This window comes from Bemisia tabaci, chromosome 9, assembly GCF_918797505.1.
Source record: "Bemisia tabaci chromosome 9, PGI_BMITA_v3".
NCBI lineage: Eukaryota > Metazoa > Arthropoda > Insecta > Hemiptera > Aleyrodidae > Bemisia > Bemisia tabaci.
In genome coordinates, this window is record NC_092801.1 from 5,389,338 (window position 1) to 5,413,974 (window position 24,637).

Genomic DNA, 24,637 nt, shown 5'->3' on the forward strand with positions numbered 1-24,637 from the left:
CTAGTTTCAATTTTATCTGTGTTGAAAATATTTGTGAGAATCTGGTTTTGGAGTTGATTTCCTAACATCCCCGAGGGTGAATCGTTTTCACCAAAAGATTTAGAAGAGAAAACATGCGAAGTTTCTTCACAGTTCAAACCTTGCCTGGTGGATCATTTGTATTGTGCATTAAACAGAACTTTTTTAATGTAAGAATATCAACATGATTAAGAAAATGAATACTGGCGCAAACAAAGGGACTAGGAGATTTATCTAATAATAATAATTACCAAACAAATTAACTTTAAACTTTCCATTCAGGATTAATTTGACTCATACAGATCGTTGAAGTTAACACTTATTTACAAAAAGTAGGAAAATACTCTTAGAATGCTGACAGTTTTTTGGGTGATTTAATTTTGTCTCAACGAAATTGGATTGCTGTACACTACATTACAAATTTTAAGTACTTAGAGATAATATTGAAGAATATTCACCTGTTTTTGAATTCCACAAAAGTGTAAGATGGATCTACAGCATCATAAGGATCTAAGTCTTCGTCCGCTGGATTTTTTCCACTATTAGAATTTTTGGCCTCTGTAGTCTGTAACAGAGGATTTGATATTTAATACGGGAATGTAGAGTTGAACAGGAAAATGAAAATTTAGAGCCTCAAAGGTAAAGGCTGAAATATTTGCGTTAAAGGCAGCATACCAACTGTTTTTACAGGCGGCTCTCTCAAGAATAAAAAAAAAAGAAAAAAAAAGATGCAGCTTAATGGATTATAAAAAATTTACCTTGAGAAATTAACGAAAATTGATGTAAAACACAAAAGGCATTCAGAGACCTAGGAGAAGGATGTTCTGCAAAATGTATCATTTTGGACAGCTATGAAATTTCTCTCTTAAGAATGGTATTTTGACCGGTAGAATCCATTGGTGCAAAAATTGCAAAATGACAGCTGTTAGGTGTAATCCTTTTTCACATTGTGAAATCATGAATTTACTACAGTTTTGATAAAATATTCAGAACAAAAATTTTCTTCTTTGGCTTTTTGTCAACAACGTACAGATTTGAAATGATATGAAGGATTTTTTTCAAAGAAAAATTGAGTCCAATAAGTTTATTTCTGCAAGAAAAGCATCAATTCATTTCAAACTTGCTTCAGACATCGATTTGTTGGGCAAGAATCAGAGAGCAAATATTAAACATTTTCCAGTCATACATTTTTTTCACGTTTTTGTACCTATCACTATACATTTTTTTCTTCAGGTAACAAAGAAATGAATGAACAAAATGATGCAGTGCATTTGGAAATTGATTGATAACTTTCAACTTGAAAAGGCTGTAAACTCTTCCTCCTGATAAAAGACAGAGAATGCCCCTACGGATTGTGGGTGATGGTATCAATAGGAGATAAGAGGGTGTAATTTGCCAAATGGACTACTTTTTGCAATTAGGTACTATTTCTGGCTCAGTTTAGAAACAACGTATGTACCATTAGTTTCCTTATATACATACGTTTTATACAGATGAGCCAGAAGTTGTAGTTCCTAATTGCAAAACGAAGTCCAAATGACCTTCGGCAATTGCTAATATTGACGAAGGAGAGTCACAATGCATGTGAATGCTCTGTAAGAGTTCCACTTTTTTTACTATATTTGCACCTCAAAATTTTTTTTCGGCTGATGGAATGATCAGTGATAGATTGGATATAAATAAAAGAGAAGAAGGAATAAAATTATTAAAACTTACTTTAACATTTGTGCTGGCTTGATGCATGGGCAAAGCATATTCTGCATGATTGGATGAGCGATCTAGGTAAGAAAAAGTAGCAAGTTATTACTACTTATTAGACTAACCATTTTAATCAAGATTATACTGCTAAAATCTAATTGCTAAAATTTGTGCTAAAAATTAAATTTTTTTGGATTTATTTGCTACCATAATATTTGAGCCAATGCTTAAATTGATCGGTACTTTCAAAAACTTTTTTCAGCATATTTTCATGAATTATTCAATCTCAGTGATCAGGCTTCATTGCACTTAGATTTAAATTTCAATACTGACTTAAGAAAAAATGTCATCTTTGATTATGGAACTGCAATGTAAAAAGGTATTCTGTATGAGTCGAGTAAGAGAAGGGACAACCATATCTAATGGCAAAAGAGCTATCCAGATTTCAGGAATATTTATGGATGAGACAGTGATGACTTTAAGTAGTATTTTTTATTTATTCATTTGCATATGCATATTTAATTTAAAAAAAAAGGCTATGCTTTTTTCCAGATAAAAGTGAACAACAAAGTTGACTAAACTTGGCTCAGACAGCTGATGTCACGAGTTCCATCCAATACTTTATTCAGAGCCCTACATTAGTAAAAACTCAAAAATAGAGGGAACTCTTACCAAGCATCTGAGAGCCATAATGATCCGAGTTAAAGTCTTGATGCGCTTTTGAGTCCAAATTTTTCTGTGCAAAAATATTAAAAAACAATTTTCAGTAAGGATATAAATTGGCTTCTATGAAGGATAGAAAAGACAAAACAATTGACCTATTTATAAGATAATTAGAGTCTGCTTAATTTAAAAAATATGCAAAAAGTAATTTTTTTGAATTGCAATTTTTTTAGAGAGCAGGAATCACTGCTTTCCATTAGATGTTCGAAGAGGTAGAAATTTTTGGACTTGGGTAAAAGAATTCAGAAAAAATGTTAAATGCATCCCTGGTTCCAAGTTATTGTGAGCTCTTTACTCATTGTAAAAAGGTTTTAGAGGTTGCTGTTTCTCTTGCCAGGAATAAGAAAAGAAGAGCGATTCTGAAAACTGATTCAGATTGGTGTGTCTACATTATCTGACCATTTAAAAACTCTGTTTTTACTTGAAAACAAGCAAAAAAAAAGAGCAACGCACTTTTTATTCTATGGACAGTCAAGTAAACATAACTGAGAACATTTCACAAAAACGTTATAAGAGGATTACTTAAAAACAAGGAATACAAATTATTGTGATAAAATTTTGCACACATTTTTTAAGAAATACTCATCACTAGTCATCAGTTAGTAACGTCATTATTTAAATTTGTAAAATATTGATGCATACCTGCTGTACAAAGTTATTTTGTGGAAACAGTGGTCCTGGTTTTTTGACGTCTAACCGTTCTCTACGTTTGAAAGTCCAACCAGTTTCTGGGTCAAAACTCTCGATGTAATCACTGTCGCCCTCCACGTCTGCATAGAGAAACACACAAAAAGTACCGTGATAAAAAGGGATTATTTTAAAAAGAAGAATTGAGAGCTTGAGTACAAACAGAGCAGGCAGAGGTGAAAAATAGCCTCAGGCATCTGAAATTCATGCAGAGAAAATTTTCTGAGCTTTCATTTGAAACGAATTATGCCATTTTCGGTTTACACCTGTTCCTTAGTTTACCTGTCAGTAAACTAAGGAACAAAGCGACTTGTTCTTACTTTAGGGCTTTCGCTGATACTGTAGATAATTGAGACTTTTAGCTCAGTACTTCTTGCCTCGCAAGTGATTGCAAAAATTTTGCCACAACGTTCTTTTTGTCACTAACAAAAATAACACTGTGTCAACGTTTTTGCAACCCTTTTGGCAACCACTCACCAGGCAGTTTTAAGGTAGTTTTTTGTCTTCTACGTCTCTGAATGGAAATTTCCTTAACAACGTGTATGAAAATAAATCATCTTACAAAATCAAAACCTTTCTTGGGACTTGAAAGGAAATGTAATGTATAAAAAAAAAATAAAAATAAAATATAATACAAATGATTATGAGTTTCTTTAGTACTTTTCTAACACAAAAGGCCAACATTTCCTTTCATCATTACGATACAATTTGAAGGTGTGTTTTGGTCATGCTACGTGATAAATTGTATTCATACATATTTAAAAAGAAGAAAAAAAGAGAGGATAAGCTAAGCTACTAAGCAACAGTCTACCTTTGAGGCAAATTTTTAACGTAAAGAACTGAAAAAACAGTAGAAAAATAAAAATATATTGAAAGCAAGGGGTATGAAAGGGACGCTACAAAAATTCAAGCATTTGATGGTGAAACTAGCTACTACTGAATCTATATCTCTGCTCTTGTTATTTTGAGAAAAAGATTAAAAAGAAAGCAAGAAAAATGTGGCTTGAAGGTAAAAGAGTGGGTTAAGACCAAAATTGATACTGAATATTCTGCTACACTTAATTCAGGGCCATTTAATTTAATTTATTTTTTTGTTTATAGATCATCACTCCCGCTTTAAAATATCTTGAGATGATGACACTGTTTATGCAGACTTGAAAAATATGTTTGAGTGCATTCACAAGATATTTTCTCGACTCTGTAATATTTTTTTAGTGTTAACTATGCACTTTAAAGTTTGGATAAAAAAAGAAGAGGGATACCTACCATTGATTCTTTGAAAATTTAAACTTTCGTAAGAGAATTATAATCAACACAGAGGTACTTAGGAGACAATTAATTTCTCGTCAGATTTGGTTATGTTCTTAATCTGAATTGATTACAAAAAATTGATATGAACACATTGATATGAAATTGATACAAAACTCACAGGCTTGGATGACTTTCGCAAATGGCTCCTAAAGGGGCTTTGACATTTTTTACAGATATTTGAGGTATATCCAAGTATGGTTTGCTAATTTTTCAGGATATAAATATTCTTAACAAAAAAGTAGGGGAAAAAATAAATTATCTTAAAGTATTTTCAAATATCTGCATGGACCATCTTTCCTCTCTTTCTAGCCTCTTGCCATCTTCTTTGAATGAGCAGAAATTAAATTGCAAGACTACAGATCATTCATGCCACGTAGAACAGAGCCTCACCACTTGATTTTTCCGGGATGTAGACAACACCACCTTCCGTGTAGCCACTATCTACTTGGCTTTTGGGGCCTAACACAGGTATGAGGACGTTTTGATTGCGTCCAAGAGAAAGGACATCGTTCTTGTCGCTATATGAGTCTTTTGTTTCGAAGCCTAACCGAAATTTTTCAGGAGTATTGAAATCTTGGTTGAAAAGTGCTGTTGATACTAGATCATCATTATAGTCGTTGGAATAGAAATTAGGGAATTGGTTTTCAAATCCTGCCGCTTTTGGATGCTGAAAAAGCGTAGTCAGATCATTTGGATTAAAGTGTTGATTGCTGTAAACATTAGGTGTCTTATCATACGTAGCTAGCCTCTCGTTTTGAGTGCCTGAAAAATAGCCACAAATGTAAAGCGATAAGACAGGTAGAAACCAAATGATTAAAAAAAGAGGAACTTAAATGTTACTCAAGGAACAAAAATCTTTCAAATGCACTGCCTAGCCAAGAAAGAGCACAGTAGGTAGGGGAAAAATAGGCTTTTACCATACGTTGTTTCATTTTCAATTCTCTTTGTTCTACACGTTAAGAGAAATAATATCATATCAAATTACAACATCGATTGATAACTAAACGAGTGAAAACGAAAATAAACATAAAACCAGTCTACATGATGCTACGCAATCGGGCTATGGTTAGAGTCGATTTCCTCTGAAACAGACAAAGCCTATTCTTCATTTACGCTATACTCTTCCTTAGCAGGGAAGTAAAGTGATTGCGGAAAGAGCCTCCCAAAAAAAGGGCCTTTTTTGGCCCCTTTTGTGAAACTCGGGGATTTCATTCAAATGTGGCCTAAACGAAACCTTATGATGACCCAAGACTCCAGTAAAAATTTTAGCGTGAGTATACGTCTGGTTTCGGAGATACAACGTTGCAAAGTTTGCATATTTAAGCTTTAAAAATCTTCATATTTTCAAATATTATCTTCCTAAAACTAACATAAGAGTGAACTTTACAATACTGAAACAAAGCGTAAATGAAGCATAATGATAAAGCAAGTCTCCAGTAAAAGTTTCAGCTTATGTATGACCCCTGTTTAGGTAGTGCAACGTTGCAAAGTTTACCTTTCTGAGCTTTAAAAATACTCATATTTTTGAGTTTCTTATTTAAAAACCAATTTTAGTGAATGTCCAATTGTATTTTGTGGCACGAGATTAACCCCTAGTGGCACTCTTGGATGCATAGTGCATTGATGTAAGGCTACAATAATTTCAAGTAACACAGCGTTGCAAAGTTTACATCTTATACCTCTGAACATGTCTTTTCTAATATTTTTTTATTAAAAAAAAACTTCGATCAAACATGTCTCGGTATTTTAAAGCAAAATGTTAGGACACTAGTTAGAACTAGATCACAATTGGTATAAAAATTACACTGTTGCCTATTTTTTTGTTTTCCTTCAACATTTATACATAAAATAATTTTAAAATTAGGATACTTCCAAAAATAATAATCTGATTTCAAAATCAAATTCAAGAGACTTTGTCATGCTTAATGGAATACTCATCATCAGCGTTTCTTACAAAATCCAACAAATTCTGACTCGCCATAGTTGCCAATTCGACCTTTTGTTAAGAAAAATTAAAAAATAAATATAGAATACGGAATATTTCGAGTTTTTTTAAGTATAAATTAATCTTGATCTAGAGAATACATTTATTACGCCTTGAAAAAAATAATGCGTTCATCCATTGCATCCGTTCTTGTTCCTTTAGTGTTCATTTAAAAATTTATTTGTTTTTTCTTTTTTTTTCTTAATGTTAAAGTTTAAGATTAGCGACAGTGTCAAGAGTGTCAAGACATTGTCCATAGATTTGCAGGCAGAACTTGTACCGATGTGTGATAAATTCATGCAAAAAAAAAAATAAATAAATAAATATAAAAAATGGAAAAAAATGAAGAAAAAAATAAAAAAAAATTATAATTGTTATTTAAAAATGTAAAAAAATTAAAAATGTAAAAACATTAAACATGTAAAATAAATAAAATAAAAATTAAAAAAGTAAAGCAAAGTTATAAAAAACAAAAATCATAAATATCAATTCTTAGAGGATTCCTTATTTTAATTTCTCATTTATTTATCGTTTTAAAAGAAGTATTAATAAACTTGATCATAGTATTTTTGCCAATACCAATTGTCACTCGGAACTGACATCAACCCTCGATATTTTGCCTTGATATCAGGTATTACATTCATAGACGTCATCTTTAACTACCATAAATAATAATTTCAAGAGTTTAACGTTGTTAGCTTGGCAACGCTGTACCACCACCAATCAAATTATCCCTGTTTATTCGAACATACATCTACAAATGACACGTGGGTAGATTTTACTCCTCAAATTCGAAAACAAGATCCACGAAAATCGCTCTTTAAACGCGGAACTTCAAAATATAAACATTTTTGAAGCTCAAATAAATAAACTTTGCAACGCTGTATCATTGAATCTGTGCTTACGCTCGCGGTAAGGCCTATATGGAAGACGTGTCTTATTATAAAATCACACCTAAACCCCATAAAAATATATTTTGGTGATCAGTAAGTTCGTCTTTTTATAAAAAAACTAACCAAACTGAGCATTTTTTATAGGTCTTGGTGTCAACTTTGCAACGTTGTATCAAGAGAATTAGCAGTATTATTGTATCAATAGATGTATGCAATCAATAATAAGACTAAATGTTGGTTAAATGTCACAAAATATCATAAAATGTCCGATGGAGGTGTTTTCGACAATAAGATACTTGAAAATATGCGAATTTTTAAAGCTTAAATATGCAAACTTTGCAACGCTGTATCTCGGAAACTAGACGTATACTCAAGCTAAAATTTTTACTGGAGGCTTGTCTCACCATAAGGTTTCATTTCAGCCACATACGAATGAAATCCCCGAGTTTCAAAAAAGGGGCCACTTTTTGGGAGGCTCTTTCACACAAAGCTTGCAAAACACACGCCCTACTCCTGATCCTGTATTAAAAAACTTACTGCTTTTCCTCCAGCAAAATTTATTTTCTCCTTTTCTGAAAGAGATGATTTTCTTTATTGAGGAGATAGGTGTAAGAAAGTCCAAATCCTAAAAGTCTTGTTTGGAGATAATGGCTTTCAAAGTTTCATTGGATCATTTTTCATTGTTAAAAAAGGTAAATAGTTATGACGCTGAAAGAAGGATGTAATGTTTAATTTTTCATGTGCGGTACCTCCAGAACTTAGATAAAGTTTGAGAAATGAGCGAAATACAAAAATAATAAAATGGACTTTCGGCACGATATGACTTCCATTTCAGGAGAAAAGTACTTTACAATACTATTTACTAGAGTAAATCCTAAAACAAAATATAGCATGTAGAGTTTTTCATGATGAAAAACAACTGATTGAAAAATTAAGCAGTCCTCTTTCCAAAAATTAAAATCAACAGCAGAGTTAAGAAAAAAATACAGCTTTTGGACTCTTCATGAAGAGAAAGGTGAAACGTAGAGTAAAGTAACTTCCCAATGCAAAAGCTAAGTTGCTCTGATCCAAGAGATGGCGAATACTAAAGATCTCAAACCTCACTAAATTTTCAACTAAAGAGATAACCAATTCTCAAAATGTTCTGGGTACGTAGAATCAGAAAAGTCAATCTCTAAAAAGTCTTCATGCACCTACCTCCTCTTTTAAGTTGATTGAGAAGAGAACATTAAGTAAGGATGAAAGCAGGATGAATTTTTAAATTTTGAACGTGGGAGTAATGTTAAAGTGCTACAACTATGATTAGCCAGGTTGGGTTTTTTGTCGGAATCGGTGGAAAAGTTATTACCTGCATAGACTGGAGAGTCATCTTCAGGCCATTTATACTTCAAGGGATCTGACTTCTTTCGGAAATGTCTTGGTACTGAGTCTAGATTAGGGCGAAGCTGATCATCCCTAAATTTGGCTTTCAAAGCTAAAAGCAAAACCATTAAATTTTACGATTAATATTCATGAGAAGCGTTATCAAGGGTTATTCTCGTGCAACATGGTGAGCAATTGAGCACAATCATATTATACATTAGTAAATAGCAAAAAAAGAACACATAATTGGACCGATCTGGGAAGATTGCTTTAGAACGTCATTTTCAAGGTCAGAAGTAACGATTGACATAAATTTCAAACATTCCAAAAATGCTAGTTCTTGTGATTTACAGCAAATATAACACATGGCGATTTGAAGACATTTGTGATGGTGATAGATGGTGACCTCTTTTGCTACTCGACTTGGAAAATTTCAGCAGAAAAGACAGATATTGACAAAGTGGGGTTTCAAAAAAATTAAGAGGAAATTAACCTGCACGCTAGGAGGAAAACATACATGTAAACAGAAAGCAGCCTTAACTTAGATCTTTCTGCATCTAATCAAAATTAGTACAAAATTTGACATTTTTATCTTTTCTGGAAAAAAGATACGACCCAAGATAAGCAAGAATTGTGGTGGAGTATTTTCTGGTTCTCTTACGAAAATCCACCATCTGAAAAAGTTTTTATACAGCCATTCGGTTCTCTATTTGAATGTTCCATAAAGATACTTATGAATTAACGTCATCTATGATTTATTGAGAGATATACAGAGATACCATTTGATGAAAACTTGGCACAAAAGTTGCTCATTAAGACTCCTGTGCTTTGGAAGAACCTCATAAGAGCCTTCATACATTGTCAAATTTCCTTAGATGCAACACGCATTTTCGGAAAACTTATAAATATTTTCTGTGCAATTTTTCGGAAAGTTTTCATCCCAATGTGATTTAAAATATCTGAGAATTTTAAGAAGAAATACGGGAATTTGATGAGCAAATGTTCAAACAGCAATTTTTCTTAGCAAACGCAAGAGTATGAGAGGTTCGTTGGAAATTAAGCAAATACAAACGACATTTTAGCTCTGAATATTAAGATGAAGTTACCTTCGAAAGGTTGTCGATCAAGCACCTCTGAGGGTGGTGGTGCATAAATTTCATCGGCAAAATCAGCGTGAGGATTTTCATCGCTGGGAGTATACTTGATAAACGCACCATTGCTTGGGTCTCCTGGAAGCTGAAAAAGACAAAAAATGACTTTTATAAGAGGACACGTACATAACACAGGAAAAAAAAAAAACTACGTAAATTAAGTGCCTCCTTAGACCGTGAAAGCCGATGCTATCATGTTCCGATGAATTGATGGGTGAGCTATTTATGAAAATTCTGCTATGGCAAAGTCATTCAAAACACTTTAGATTGGTACAAAGTTGACTAAGCTGCAGTTCAATTTCAGGATCAAATTGTGTTGAATGAGATGAAAAAGAGGAAAACAATAATAACAAAGTGGTAGGTATTCATCAAAACAATGCAGAATGCAACTGCATTGATAATGACTGTGCCAATTGATAACTTTTTTATTAAAATACTGGTGGTCGAGTGTACATCAACAAAGACAGTACTGATATATATCAAAATGAGTTTGAGCTAAAAAGTTGAACCATGACATTGGAGAGTCAAAGTTAATGGCAGTCCTGGGGGCAATGGTTTTATGAGCCCTAGAGGCTTTCTTCACCCAGTGTGTGAGATTTAACCAATTTGAGCCATTCATTACTTCCATCCTTTAATTGAAATGGATGATGTTGAACTTTGTAGTTTTGATCACATATCGACGGTGTAAGTTAGCGATCACATAACTTTTTTATGGTGTTCGAAAATCTCCAACTCTGTTTTTTTTTTTAAAAAAGAGAACAAATTGACATCATTCCTTGAAGTTTTTGCAGAATTTTCTTCACACAGAGGAGAAAAATCATGGCAGTTTTAAGTAAAGAATTGCCGTTACTTAAATAGTTTGCGACGTCGCAAATCGAGTTATGTGATTGCCGACTCAGACCATCAATATGGTCATTCAAGTAGGTAATATCAGCGGAAAAACTGTGACTGCCTACCTAACATTTTCTTGTTTGCACACAGAATAGACTTTTGAAATCCATTAAGCAGTGTCTGCTTTTGTAGCATGAGGAGTTACAACAGCCTGATCGTTGAAATTTATATCGGCACGACAAGAATTGAAACTCGTAATATTACACAGCGTAGATAGAGCTATGTATTGTCTTGCCGACAAGGCTAGTTAAAGTTCCAACAATGAGGTTGCTGGTAGCTCAATGAACTAGGTACTCGAGAATCGTGTCTATACATTTATGTATTTACTTTGTAGTAGCGTAATAACATCTATACAAGGCACTGGTCTTACTAACTGTGCAGATCTTGCTGACTTGGGAATTCCGTGACCAAAAAGATCATTTCCGCGGTCTAAAATCATGCGTCCACCAATCCTTTTTCGTAAAAATTGTACTTCAAATAAAAATAAGACTATGTAGTCGAGGTGAGAGACAAACATAGAATAGAACAAACAAGCAACCCAATAAGTGAAGGACTCGTTTTCTACAAACCTTCGGCGATTCCATTTCTTTGGAGACACAAGAATATGCTCGGTCCTTGACATTTTTCTGTTTTCACAGATTAAAATAAGGGTGATGAACGAAATTCGTGTAAATAATCCGTAAAACTCAAAACTCATAAAACAAGCCATGCCCGTTTATCCGTTTATGAACCAAATGTCAACAATAGCTGTAGACATTCTGATTGGTCGAAACAAAATCGACACTCCAAATTGCCAACCCAGCTTATTTTCCACTTGTCTGGAGTCAAAAATTGTAAAAAATGGCGCGTTAAAGTGACACGGAGATAACGAGCGATAAACGTTAAAAGTGTTATATTTGAATATTTTAAGTATCTTTGGGTCAGATTTGAATAAAATTTGAAGGATTTCCCTATTCAATCAATATTAATAGCAAATGGATATTTCGTACGATTTTGGATATGAGTGTAGGTACGGTTGGTGAAGGTGTTACACTTGGAGTATGGTGCAAGACGTCATCGGCTAATCCGACAATCTGATTGCTTGAGAGAAAACCGCGAACTTGAAGCAAATTTAAAATGACGCTCTTTTTCCCGGCCCGCCGTAAAATGTTGTGCAGGCGTTAGGCTTGGGGTTATTTTTATTTATTCATATATTTCTTTTTTCCTGAGGTTATGCAGTTAACTGTTGTAAAAGAAATTAAGAAGAGCATTATTTATATTAGATTTAAAGAATAAAATTTGAGATTTTCGCTAAAATGTTAATTTTTACCATTCTACACCGAAAAGCTTAATTTATGAACGATTCTTTTACTTCTGCTGGTGAGTTTACTCTGTAGTAAAATAAGATTCATGGACATGCGCGACTAACTCGATTTATTTGTACCGACTTTAAACGAGTTTGAGTTAAAACCTTCATTTGATGCTACTTCAAAACATTTAATGGAGAGTTTTTGAACTTGATCGTAGAATCATCTTATCGTTTTATTGTTAAGAGATAGCGCAAAAGTGTATTCTGCATCGACGCCAGGGTCATCCCATCTCACTCGGGGACTTAGAGACTTCGATAAAATTAAATATTTTGAAATTAACTCAATTTTTTTCCGTAGATTTAATGGAAAAAAGAACGTGAATTAAAACATTTAGGACTTGTGCGGTTGAACTTGATTTGGTGTGATTTATTGCTAAGCGACTAACCTTCACGTTGTGACCCATATTTTTCTGACCAGATAACTACTGCTGTATGTGAACATTGATTGCAGCATTAGAAATACTTCCATCGCGATGTTACAAAATCTCTTGACAGTTTTTTGATTTATTTTTGGATAAAAAAAATAATCAAAATATCTCCACCGAATGTTTCGTAAATGTTTGCGGATGAGCCAGGAAAATTATCATTAAATTTAAAGGAAAAGTGTTAGTTAGCCTCTTTAGAACCAACGAAATATGAGTAGTGATTAGTACCTTCGTAGTCGTATTTTTCGACTTCAGTCGTCGTGACCGTTTTCGAGAGCATACAGAATTCTTTCATAAGATCATGAAGGGGGGAGGTTGGGGGCAAATGTTACGTGATTGTTTGAACGAAGGGGGGAGGAGTGTCTAGACCGTCGTTACAAAGGGTGGGTGGGTGTCAAAACATCGAAAAAATGTGTCAGTTGCGAAGGTAACCGAATCGTGTTCTGATGCTTGATACTTGTAGATTCTTGTCTAAACAGCAGATCTCTACGTCCAATATTAGCCGAGAGGTATATCGCGCTTCGAAAGGTAGGGTTTTTGACGTCATCCACTGCGGTAGTAACACCCTTGGTTTCCTCCACCTTCCACTCATCCAAGTTTCACGTTGAGTACCTAACCAGTCACTTTGAAAGCAAGGTGGAAGAAACCAAGGGTGTCACTACCGCGGTGGATGACGTCGAAAACTCAAAACGCGATATCTCGGTTAATATCGAAAGTAGAATGTTGCTATTTGGAAAGACCGTATTATATTTAGGTGATCCACAAGAATCAAGCATCAAAATACAATTTTGTGACCAGCGCAACTGGAAGTATTTCTATCAAACGGAACTGAGCGCCATAGGGGGAGGGAGGGAGAGGGAGGCTTGGATTGGCGGGTGTTGCGGAACGCGATACCCTTTGCGCATCACGCAGTCCTCAATTATGCTCACCAAGATTTCCCCTCGCATGATAGTTTGCTTAAACTCACCAGGCATTATTCGGCCATCATAACAAATCGACGATTCAAACCGGTTCAAACCATGAAATATTCCTGCTTAGACGACACCAATCGACCACAAATTTAGAGCCTCAAGCTGATCTTGCTCTAAATACATGACTTGTAATAGTTTTTTAAACTCACCATGCATTATTCGGACCATCAAAACAAAATCGGCGATTCAAACTTATTCAAACCATGAAATAGCCTCTGTTTAGACGACACCAATCGACCACAAATTTAGAGCCCCAAGCTGACCTTGCCCTTAACCGACTACACGTGTAACTCCCACCAGAGGTACAAAACGAGACTCATAGTTTTATTTGATCCCATCGCCGATTTGTCAAGGGTAGCCTGTTGTCGACTCCAGTATCAATAAACCAACGAAAATACAGATTTTTACATGGGATCATTCGGACGCAGAGTAAAGCCCGCAGATTGATGGCGTTCGGGGAGTACATCGGTAAAAACACCGAAAAATTTACGGTAGGTAAGTTATAGCTGCGGGAGTGACGCAGGGAATCCGATCGGGAACAAACAAATGGATAGGCAGTCAAACAGAACGCGAGTAGAAAAAGGGGAATTACAAGGTTAGAGTAAATAAAGCAGTGCTGTTATCTCTTGTGTCGCTGCGCACTTGCGCGCGAATCGCGGGGGTGGCCTGAGGCCTGGGACCATCACCATTCATTAGTCTGAGTAAAAGTAAATGAAACCTTAGCAGCAGAACCACAGAAGGAAAAGATGAAAATTATGTACGAAAGTTAATTTTTTTATAAAACGCATGCATACGGAAGTGTTAAAAGTGAACATTTTTATGTAACCATTAAATTATACCCAACCTCCAAATACTTCTAGTTTCCCGGCCTCACTACTAATTAAATGAGACACAATACCAAACCCTGGTAAAATAAGAACATAAACTTCTGGATGACCAAAAAACCAAAGTAGATGCTGGTATAAGATAGGATCACCTCCCCAAAGGATCATAAAAAGATCTATTAACATTTCGATCTATCAACAGCATTGTAATAGCATTGTAAAAGTCATAATTTTTGTGAGCTTTTTTCAAACGTACTAAAAAAGCTACTAATTCGCGAAAAGCTCACGAAAATGATGACCTTTTTTTTAATATAATAGTTACATACAAATGTTCACTTTTAACACTTTCGTATGCATGCGTTTGATAAAAAAAATAAAAAAACTTGTCTATTAAAAAGAATTACCTTATCTAGCTTTTATCATATTTCATGTATTATGGTCAGGTCTGAACTTTGATTTTTTTCATACGAGCGTTACACGTTTTTTATATAAAACTACCATTTAGATAACAGATAAGTTTTTTTTATACGTTTTTTAGAAAAACAAAAATTTGTTCTGCTACTAGGGAAATCTCTTTGCCCACTCAAGTTTCCTACGGGATCTCGTGGTGGGGCGTCTCTTGCACTCAGCCTCAGTCAAGAATGAAAATATTCTGTGGGGATCTTAAAATCGATTTTTGTATTTTTGGCCCTGCAATTGGCTAAAAAACGGTTGATCGTCTTGATTCGATGGGAAAAATAGGCTACGCATACTATATAATAAAAGATTTTCGTGTGCTTTCGGAAGAGAAATAATGACCTTTGTGACTAGGTTCCGAATTGATTAAGATCTTCGTAAGCCCACAAAATGGCTGTTTTTCAAATTTTTAGGGGGTTTTCGGACCCATTTCCTCCTCTCTTTCGGCTATAGAAAGTATGTTGTCGAAGAGCTTTCATTTAATTTTACTCCGGACTAACCGTGTATCGCCTCACTCCATTCTAGAACGAGTGGCGTAATGATCGACTATCGATATTTCCCATTTAAAGTATGGTGAAGAATCGATTACTAAGGAGTTCATTGTGAACACCCTGTTTATCGATCCTTTTCCCAGCTTTAAATGGCAGATTGATCGAGTTATGCAATTCCTACTTAGACTTTGAAGTCAGAAAAACTACCATGAAATCACCATCTGGTAACAAGTACTGTTTTAACGTTAAAATCATGGTTCAGCTGAGATGTGATCCTTCACATTCCGGCTAACCCACGGCAGAAGTCCATCTCGGTTGCCCTAAGAATGTCCTGGGCCGAATCTGATCAATGAGTGGGAGAGAGATAGACGACAATTGGGGCGGCGTTTCAAAGCCGAGTGTGCTCCTTTGACGTGCCGCATCTGAGCAATGAGTGCGAGAGAGAGAACGGACAAAACAGCGTATGGACCAATCCAAGTTGAGCCTTAGTCCCCGTTTACGGCCGTTCTTTCCAGGGCTCATGGTCGGAAAGCACTCCGGTGTTTTTTCGGGGCAACCGGATTCGGGATCGGCACTACCACCGCGGACCAAATTACGAGGCCCAGCCTGTATTTTTGCGAGTGTGTGTGTGGGTCCCTTTGACGAGGCGCGGGTTGCCGCATCTGATCAATGAGTGGGAGAGAGATAGACGACAATTGGGGCGGCGTTTCAAAGCCGAGTGTGCTCCTTTGACGTGCCGCATCTGAGCAATGAGTGCGAGAGAGAGAACGGACAAAACAGCGTATGGACCAATCCAAGTTGAGCCTTAGTCCCCGTTTACGGCCGTTCTTTCCAGGGCTCATGGTCGGAAAGCACTCCGGTGTTTTTTCGGGGCAACCGGATTCGGGATCGGCACTACCACCGCGGACCAAATTACGAGGCCCAGCCTGTATTTTTGCGAGTGTGTGTGTGTCCCTTTGACGAGGCGCGGGTTGCCGCATCTGATCAATGAGTGGGAGAGAGATAGACGACAATTGGGGCGGCGTTTCAAAGCCGAGTGTGCTCCTTTGACGTGCCGCATCTGAGCAATGAGTGCGAGAGAGAGAACGGACAAAACAGCGTATGGACCAATCCAAGTTGAGCCTTAGTCCCCGTTTACGGCCGTTCTTTCCAGGGCTCATGGTCGGAAAGCACTCCGGTGTTTTTTCGGGGCAACCGGATTCGGGATCGGCACTACCACCGCGGACCAAATTACGAGGCCCAGCCTGTATTTTTGCGAGTGTGTGTGTGTGTCCCTTTGACGAGGCGCGGGTTGCCGCATCTGATCAATGAGTGGGAGAGAGATAGACGACAATTGGGGCGGCGTTTCAAAGCCGAGTGTGCTCCTTTGACGTGCCGCATCTGAGCAATGAGTGCGAGAGAGAGAACGGACAAAACAGCGTATGGACCAATCCAAGTTGAGCCTTAGTCCCCGTTTACGGCCGTTCTTTCCAGGGCTCATGGTCGGAAAGCACTCCGGTGTTTTTTCGGGGCAACCGGATTCGGGATCGGCACTACCACCGCGGACCAAATTACGAGGCCCAGCCTGTATTTTTGCGAGTGTGTGTGTGTCCCTTTGACGAGGCGCGGGTTGCCGCATCTGATCAATGAGTGGGAGAGAGATAGACGACAATTGGGGCGGCGTTTCAAAGCCGAGTGTGCTCCTTTGACGTGCCGCATCTGAGCAATGAGTGCGAGAGAGAGAACGGACAAAACAGCGTATGGACCAATCCAAGTTGAGCCTTAGTCCCCGTTTACGGCCGTTCTTTCCAGGGCTCATGGTCGGAAAGCACTCCGGTGTTTTTTCGGGGCAACCGGATTCGGGATCGGCACTACCACCGCGGACCAAATTACGAGGCCCAGCCTGTATTTTTGCGAGTGTGTGTGTGTGTCCCTTTGACGAGGCGCGGGTTGCCGCATCTGATCAATGAGTGGGAGAGAGATAGACGACAATTGGGGCGGCGTTTCAAAGCCGAGTGTGCTCCTTTGACGTGCCGCATCTGAGCAATGAGTGCGAGAGAGAGAACGGACAAAACAGCGTATGGACCAATCCAAGTTGAGCCTTAGTCCCCGTTTACGGCCGTTCTTTCCAGGGCTCATGGTCGGAAAGCACTCCGGTGTTTTTTCGGGGCAACCGGATTCGGGATCGGCACTACCACCGCGGACCAAATTACGAGGCCCAGCCTGTATTTTTGCGAGTGTGTGTGTGTGTCCCTTTGACGAGGCGCGGGTTGCCGCATCTGATCAATGAGTGGGAGAGAGATAGACGACAATTGGGGCGGCGTTTCAAAGCCGAGTGTGCTCCTTTGACGTGCCGCATCTGAGCAATGAGTGCGAGAGAGAGAACGGACAAAACAGCGTATGGACCAATCCAAGTTGAGCCTTAGTCCCCGTTTACGGCCGTTCTTTCCAGGGCTCATGGTCGGAAAGCACTCCGGTGTTTTTTCGGGGCAACCGGATTCGGGATCGGCACTACCACCGCGGACCAAATTACGAGGCCCAGCCTGTATTTTTGCGAGTGTGTGTGTGTCCCTTTGACGAGGCGCGGGTTGCCGCATCTGATCAATGAGTGGGAGAGAGATAGACGACAATTGGGGCGGCGTTTCAAAGCCGAGTGTGCTCCTTTGACGTGCCGCATCTGAGCAATGAGTGCGAGAGAGAGAACGGACAAAACAGCGTATGGACCAATCCAAGTTGAGCCTTAGTCCCCGTTTACGGCCGTTCTTTCCAGGGCTCATGGTCGGAAAGCACTCCGGTGTTTTTTCGGGGCAACCGGATTCGGGATCGGCACTACCACCGCGGACCAAATTACGAGGCCCAGCCTGTATTTTTGCGAGTGTGTGTGTGTCCCTTTGACGAGGCGCGGGTTGCCGCATCTGATCAATGAGTGGGAGAGAGATAGACGACAATTGGGGCGGCGTTTCAAAGCCGAGTGTGCTCCTTTGACGTGCCGCATCTGAGCAATGAGTGCGAGAGAGAGAACGGACAAAACAGCGTATGGACCAATCCAAGTTGAGCCTTAGTCCCCGTTTACGGCCGTTCTTTCCAGGGCTCATGGTCGGAAAGCACTCCGGTGTTTTTTCGGGGCAACCGGATTCGGGATCGGCACTACCACCGCGGACCAAATTACGAGGCCCAGCCTGTATTTTTGCGAGTGTGTGTGTGTCCCTTTGACGAGGCGCGGGTTGCCGCATCTGATCAATGAGTGGGAGAGAGATAGACGACAATTGGGGCGGCGTTTCAAAGCCGAGTGTGCTCCTTTGACGTGCCGCATCTGAGCAATGAGTGCGAGAGAGAGAACGGACAAAACAGCGTATGGACCAATCCAAGTTGAGCCTTAGTCCCCGTTTACGGCCGTTCTTTCCAGGGCTCATGGTCGGAAAGCACTCCGGTGTTTTTTCGGGGCAACCGGATTCGGGATCGGCACTACCACCGCGGACCAAATTACGAGGCCCAGCCTGTATTTTTGCGAGTGTGTGTGTGTGTCCCTTTGACGAGGCGCGGGTTGCCGCATCTGATCAATGAGTGGGAGAGAGATAGACGACAATTGGGGCGGCGTTTCAAAGCCGAGTGTGCTCCTTTGACGTGCCGCATCTGAGCAATGAGTGCGAGAGAGAGAACGGACAAAACAGCGTATGGACCAATCCAAGTTGAGCCTTAGTCCCCGTTTACGGCCGTTCTTTCCAGGGCTCATGGTCGGAAAGCACTCCGGTGTTTTTTCGGGGCAACCGGATTCGGGATCGGCACTACCACCGCGGACCAAATTACGAGGCCCAGCCTGTATTTTTGCGAGTGTGTGTGTGTGTCCCTTTGACGAGGCGCGGGTTGCCGCATCTGATCAATGAGTGGGAGAGAGATAGACGACAATTGGGGCGGCGTTTCAAAGCCGAGTGTGCTCCTTTGACGTGCCGCATCTGAGCAATGAGTGCGAGAGAGAGAACGGACAAAACAGCGTATGGACCAATCCAAGTTGAGCCTTAGTCCCCGTTTACGGCCGTTCTTTCCAGGGCTCATGGTCGGAAAGCACTCCGGTGTTTTTTCGGGGCAACCGGATTCGGGATCGGCACTACCACCGCGGACCAAATTACGAGGCCCAGCCTGTATTTTTGCGAGTGTGTGTGTGTGTCCCTTTGACGAGGCGCGGGTTGCCGCATCTGATCAATGAGTGGGAGAGAGATAGACGACAATTGGGGCGGCGTTTCAAAGCCGAGTGTGCTCCTTTGACGTGCCGCATCTGAGCAATGAGTGCGAGAGAGAGAACGGACAAAACAGCGTATGGACCAATCCAAGTTGAGCCTTAGTCCCCGTTTACGGCCGTTCTTTCCAGGGCTCATGGTCGGAAAGCACTCCGGTGTTTTTTCGGGGCAACCGGATTCGGGATCGGCACTACCACCGCGGACCAAATTACGAGGCCCAGCCTGTATTTTTGCGAGTGTGTGTGTGTCCCTTTGACGAGGCGCGGGTTGCCGCATCTGATCAATGAGTGGGAGAGAGATAGACGACAATTGGGGCGGCGTTTCAAAGCCGAGTGTGCTCCTTTGACGTGCCGCATCTGAGCAATGAGTGCGAGAGAGAGAACGGACAAAACAGCGTATGGACCAATCCAAGTTGAGCCTTAGTCCCCGTTTACGGCCGTTCTTTCCAGGGCTCATGGTCGGAAAGCACTCCGGTGTTTTTTCGGGGCAACCGGATTCGGGATCGGCACTACCACCGCGGACCAAATTACGAGGCCCAGCCTGTATTTTTGCGAGTGTGTGTGTGTGTGTCCCTTTGACGAGGCGCGGGTTGCCGCATCTGATCAATGAGTGGGAGAGAGATAGACGACAATTGGGGCGGCGTTTCAAAGCCGAGTGTGCTCCTTTGACGTGCCGCATCTGAGCAATGAGTGCGAGAGAGAGAACGGACAAAACAGCGTATGGACCAATCCAAGTTGAGCCTTAGTCCCCGTTTACGGCCGTTCTTTCCAGGGCTCATGGTCGGAAAGCACTCCGGTGTTTTTTCGGGGCAACCGGATTCGGGATCGGCACTACCACCGCGGACCAAATTACGAGGCCCAGCCTGTATTTTTGCGAGTGTGTGTGTGTCCCTTTGACGAGGCGCGGGTTGCCGCATCTGATCAATGAGTGGGAGAGAGATAGACGACAATTGGGGCGGCGTTTCAAAGCCGAGTGTGCTCCTTTGACGTGCCGCATCTGAGCAATGAGTGCGAGAGAGAGAACGGACAAAACAGCGTATGGACCAATCCAAGTTGAGCCTTAGTCCCCGTTTACGGCCGTTCTTTCCAGGGCTCATGGTCGGAAAGCACTCCGGTGTTTTTTCGGGGCAACCGGATTCGGGATCGGCACTACCACCGCGGACCAAATTACGAGGCCCAGCCTGTATTTTTGCGAGTGTGTGTGTGTCCCTTTGACGAGGCGCGGGTTGCCGCATCTGATCAATGAGTGGGAGAGAGATAGACGACAATTGGGGCGGCGTTTCAAAGCCGAGTGTGCTCCTTTGACGTGCCGCATCTGAGCAATGAGTGCGAGAGAGAGAACGGACAAAACAGCGTATGGACCAATCCAAGTTGAGCCTTAGTCCCCGTTTACGGCCGTTCTTTCCAGGGCTCATGGTCGGAAAGCACTCCGGTGTTTTTTCGGGGCAACCGGATTCGGGATCGGCACTACCACCGCGGACCAAATTACGAGGCCCAGCCTGTATTTTTGCGAGTGTGTGTGTGGGTCCCTTTGACGAGGCGCGGGTTGCCGCATCTGATCAATGAGTGGGAGAGAGATAGACGACAATTGGGGCGGCGTTTCAAAGCCGAGTGTGCTCCTTTGACGTGCCGCATCTGAGCAATGAGTGCGAGAGAGAGAACGGACAAAACAGCGTATGGACCAATCCAAGTTGAGCCTTAGTCCCCGTTTACGGCCGTTCTTTCCAGGGCTCATGGTCGGAAAGCACTCCGGTGTTTTTTCGGGGCAACCGGATTCGGGATCGGCACTACCACCGCGGACCAAATTACGAGGCCCAGCCTGTATTTTTGCGAGTGTGTGTGTGTGTCCCTTTGACGAGGCGCGGGTTGCCGCATCTGATCAATGAGTGGGAGAGAGATAGACGACAATTGGGGCGGCGTTTCAAAGCCGAGTGTGCTCCTTTGACGTGCCGCATCTGAGCAATGAGTGCGAGAGAGAGAACGGACAAAACAGCGTATGGACCAATCCAAGTTGAGCCTTAGTCCCCGTTTACGGCCGTTCTTTCCAGGGCTCATGGTCGGAAAGCACTCCGGTGTTTTTTCGGGGCAACCGGATTCGGGATCGGCACTACCACCGCGGACCAAATTACGAGGCCCAGCCTGTATTTTTGCGAGTGTGTGTGTGTGTCCCTTTGACGAGGCGCGGGTTGCCGCATCTGATCAATGAGTGGGAGAGAGATAGACGACAATTGGGGCGGCGTTTCAAAGCCGAGTGTGCTCCTTTGACGTGCCGCATCTGAGCAATGAGTGCGAGAGAGAGAACGGACAAAACAGCGTATGGACCAATCCAAGTTGAGCCTTAGTCCCCGTTTACGGCCGTTCTTTCCAGGGCTCATGGTCGGAAAGCACTCCGGTGTTTTTTCGGGGCAACCGGATTCGGGATCGGCACTACCACCGCGGACCAAATTACGAGGCCCAGCCTGTATTTTTGCGAGTGTGTGTGTGTGTCCCTTTGACGAGGCGCGGGTTGCCGCATCTGATCAATGAGTGGGAGAGAGATAGACGACAATTGGGGCGGCGTTTCAAAGCCGAGTGTGCTCCTTTGACGTGCCGCATCTGAGCAATGAGTGCGAGAGAGAGAACGGACAAAACAGCGTATGGACCAATCCAAGTTGAGCCTTAGTCCCCGTTTACGGCCGTTCTTTCCAGGGCTCATGGTCGGAAAGCACTCCGGTGTTTTTTCGGGGCAACCGGATTCGGGATCGGCACTACCACCGCGGACCAAATTACGAGGCCCAGCCTGTATTTTTGCGAGTGTGTGTGTGTCCCTTTGACGAGGCGCGGGTTGCCGCATCTGATCAATGAGTGGGAGAGAGATAGACGACAATTGGGGCGGCGTTTCAAAGCCGAGTGTGCTCCTTTGACGTGCCGCATCTGAGCAATGAGTGCGAGAGAGAGAACGGACAAAACAGCGTATGGACCAATCCAAGTTGAGCCTTAGTCCCCGTTTACGGCCGTTCTTTCCAGGGCTCATGGTCGGAAAGCACTCCGGTGTTTTTTCGGGGCAACCGGATTCGGGATCGGCACTACCACCGCGGACCAAATTACGAGGCCCAGCCTGTATTTTTGCGAGTGTGTGTGTGGTCCCTTTGACGAGGCGCGGGTTGCCGCATCTGATCAATGAGTGGGAGAGAGATAGACGACAATTGGGGCGGCGTTTCAAAGCCGAGTGTGCTCCTTTGACGTGCCGCATCTGAGCAATGAGTGCGAGAGAGAGAACGGACAAAACAGCGTATGGACCAATCCAAGTTGAGCCTTAGTCCCCGTTTACGGCCGTTCTTTCCAGGGCTCATGGTCGGAAAGCACTCCGGTGTTTTTTCGGGGCAACCGGATTCGGGATCGGCACTACCACCGCGGACCAAATTACGAGGCCCAGCCTGTATTTTTGCGAGTGTGTGTGTGTGTCCCTTTGACGAGGCGCGGGTTGCCGCATCTGATCAATGAGTGGGAGAGAGATAGACGACAATTGGGGCGGCGTTTCAAAGCCGAGTGTGCTCCTTTGACGTGCCGCATCTGAGCAATGAGTGCGAGAGAGAGAACGGACAAAACAGCGTATGGACCAATCCAAGTTGAGCCTTAGTCCCCGTTTACGGCCGTTCTTTCCAGGGCTCATGGTCGGAAAGCACTCCGGTGTTTTTTCGGGGCAACCGGATTCGGGATCGGCACTACCACCGCGGACCAAATTACGAGGCCCAGCCTGTATTTTTGCGAGTGTGTGTGTGTCCCTTTGACGAGGCGCGGGTTGCCGCATCTGATCAATGAGTGGGAGAGAGATAGACGACAATTGGGGCGGCGTTTCAAAGCCGAGTGTGCTCCTTTGACGTGCCGCATCTGAGCAATGAGTGCGAGAGAGAGAACGGACAAAACAGCGTATGGACCAATCCAAGTTGAGCCTTAGTCCCCGTTTACGGCCGTTCTTTCCAGGGCTCATGGTCGGAAAGCACTTCGGTGTTTTTTCGGGGCAACCGGATTCGGGATCGGCACTACCACCGCGGACCAAATTACGAGGCCCAGCTGTATTTTTGCGAGTGTGTGTGTGTGTGTCCCTTTGACGAGGCGCGGGTTGCCGCATCTGATCAATGAGTGGGAGAGAGATAGACGACAATTGGGGCGGCGTTTCAAAGCCGAGTGTGCTCCTTTGACGTGCCGCATCTGAGCAATGAGTGCGAGAGAGAGAACGGACAAAACAGCGTATGGACCAATCCAAGTTGAGCCTTAGTCCCCGTTTACGGCCGTTCTTTCCAGGGCTCATGGTCGGAAAGCACTCCGGTGTTTTTTCGGGGCAACCGGATTCGGGATCGGCACTACCACCGCGGACCAAATTCGAGGCCCAGCCTGTATTTTTGCGAGTGTGTGTGTGTGTCCCTTTGACGAGGCGCGGGTTGCCGCATCTGATCAATGAGTGGGAGAGAGATAGACGACAATTGGGGCGGCGTTTCAAAGCCGAGTGTGCTCCTTTGACGTGCCGCATCTGAGCAATGAGTGCGAGAGAGAGAACGGACAAAACAGCGTATGGACCAATCCAAGTTGAGCCTTAGTCCCCGTTTACGGCCGTTCTTTCCAGGGCTCATGGTCGGAAAGCACTCCGGTGTTTTTTCGGGGCAACCGGATTCGGGATCGGCACTACCACCGCGGACCAAATTACGAGGCCCAGCCTGTATTTTTGCGAGTGTGTGTGTGTGTCCCTTTGACGAGGCGCGGGTTGCCGCATCTGATCAATGAGTGGGAGAGAGATAGACGACAATTGGGGCGGCGTTTCAAAGCCGAGTGTGCTCCTTTGACGTGCCGCATCTGAGCAATGAGTGCGAGAGAGAGAACGGACAAAACAGCGTATGGACCAATCCAAGTTGAGCCTTAGTCCCCGTTTACGGCCGTTCTTTCCAGGGCTCATGGTCGGAAAGCACTCCGGTGTTTTTTCGGGGCAACCGGATTCGGGATCGGCACTACCACCGCGGACCAAATTACGAGGCCCAGCCTGTATTTTTGCGAGTGTGTGTGTGGGTCCCTTTGACGAGGCGCGGGTTGCCGCATCTGATCAATGAGTGGGAGAGAGATAGACGACAATTGGGGCGGCGTTTCAAAGCCGAGTGTGCTCCTTTGACGTGCCGCATCTCAGCAATGAGTGCGAGAGAGAGAACGGACAAAACAGCGT

At 42.2% G+C, this 24,637-nt stretch overlaps 1 protein-coding gene across 4 annotated transcripts in view; it reads right to left on the reverse strand.

The window, feature by feature from the left end:
* IA-2 (tyrosine phosphatase IA-2) overlaps window positions 1-24,637 on the reverse strand; it is a 136,328-nt gene that overhangs the window by 16,282 nt on the left and 95,409 nt on the right. Inside the window, exons 1-8 of one of the 4 annotated variants that reach the window (XM_019049797.2) lie at window positions 11,288-11,428; window positions 9,783-9,912; window positions 8,663-8,788; window positions 4,828-5,199; window positions 3,082-3,209; window positions 2,389-2,452; window positions 1,735-1,796; window positions 477-583 (exon numbers count right to left, since the gene is read on the reverse strand). In XM_019049797.2, the coding sequence (XP_018905342.2) occupies window positions 477-583; window positions 1,735-1,796; window positions 2,389-2,452; window positions 3,082-3,209; window positions 4,828-5,199; window positions 8,663-8,788; window positions 9,783-9,912; window positions 11,288-11,302 (1,004 nt within the window). In that variant the 5' untranslated portion in view covers window positions 11,303-11,428. Of the gene's footprint in view, window positions 1-476; window positions 584-1,734; window positions 1,797-2,388; window positions 2,453-3,081; window positions 3,210-4,827; window positions 5,200-8,662; window positions 8,789-9,782; window positions 9,913-11,287; window positions 11,429-24,637 lie in introns of those variants that run through there. The other 3 variants (XM_072304254.1, XM_072304255.1, XM_072304256.1) reach the window with 3 other exon arrangements.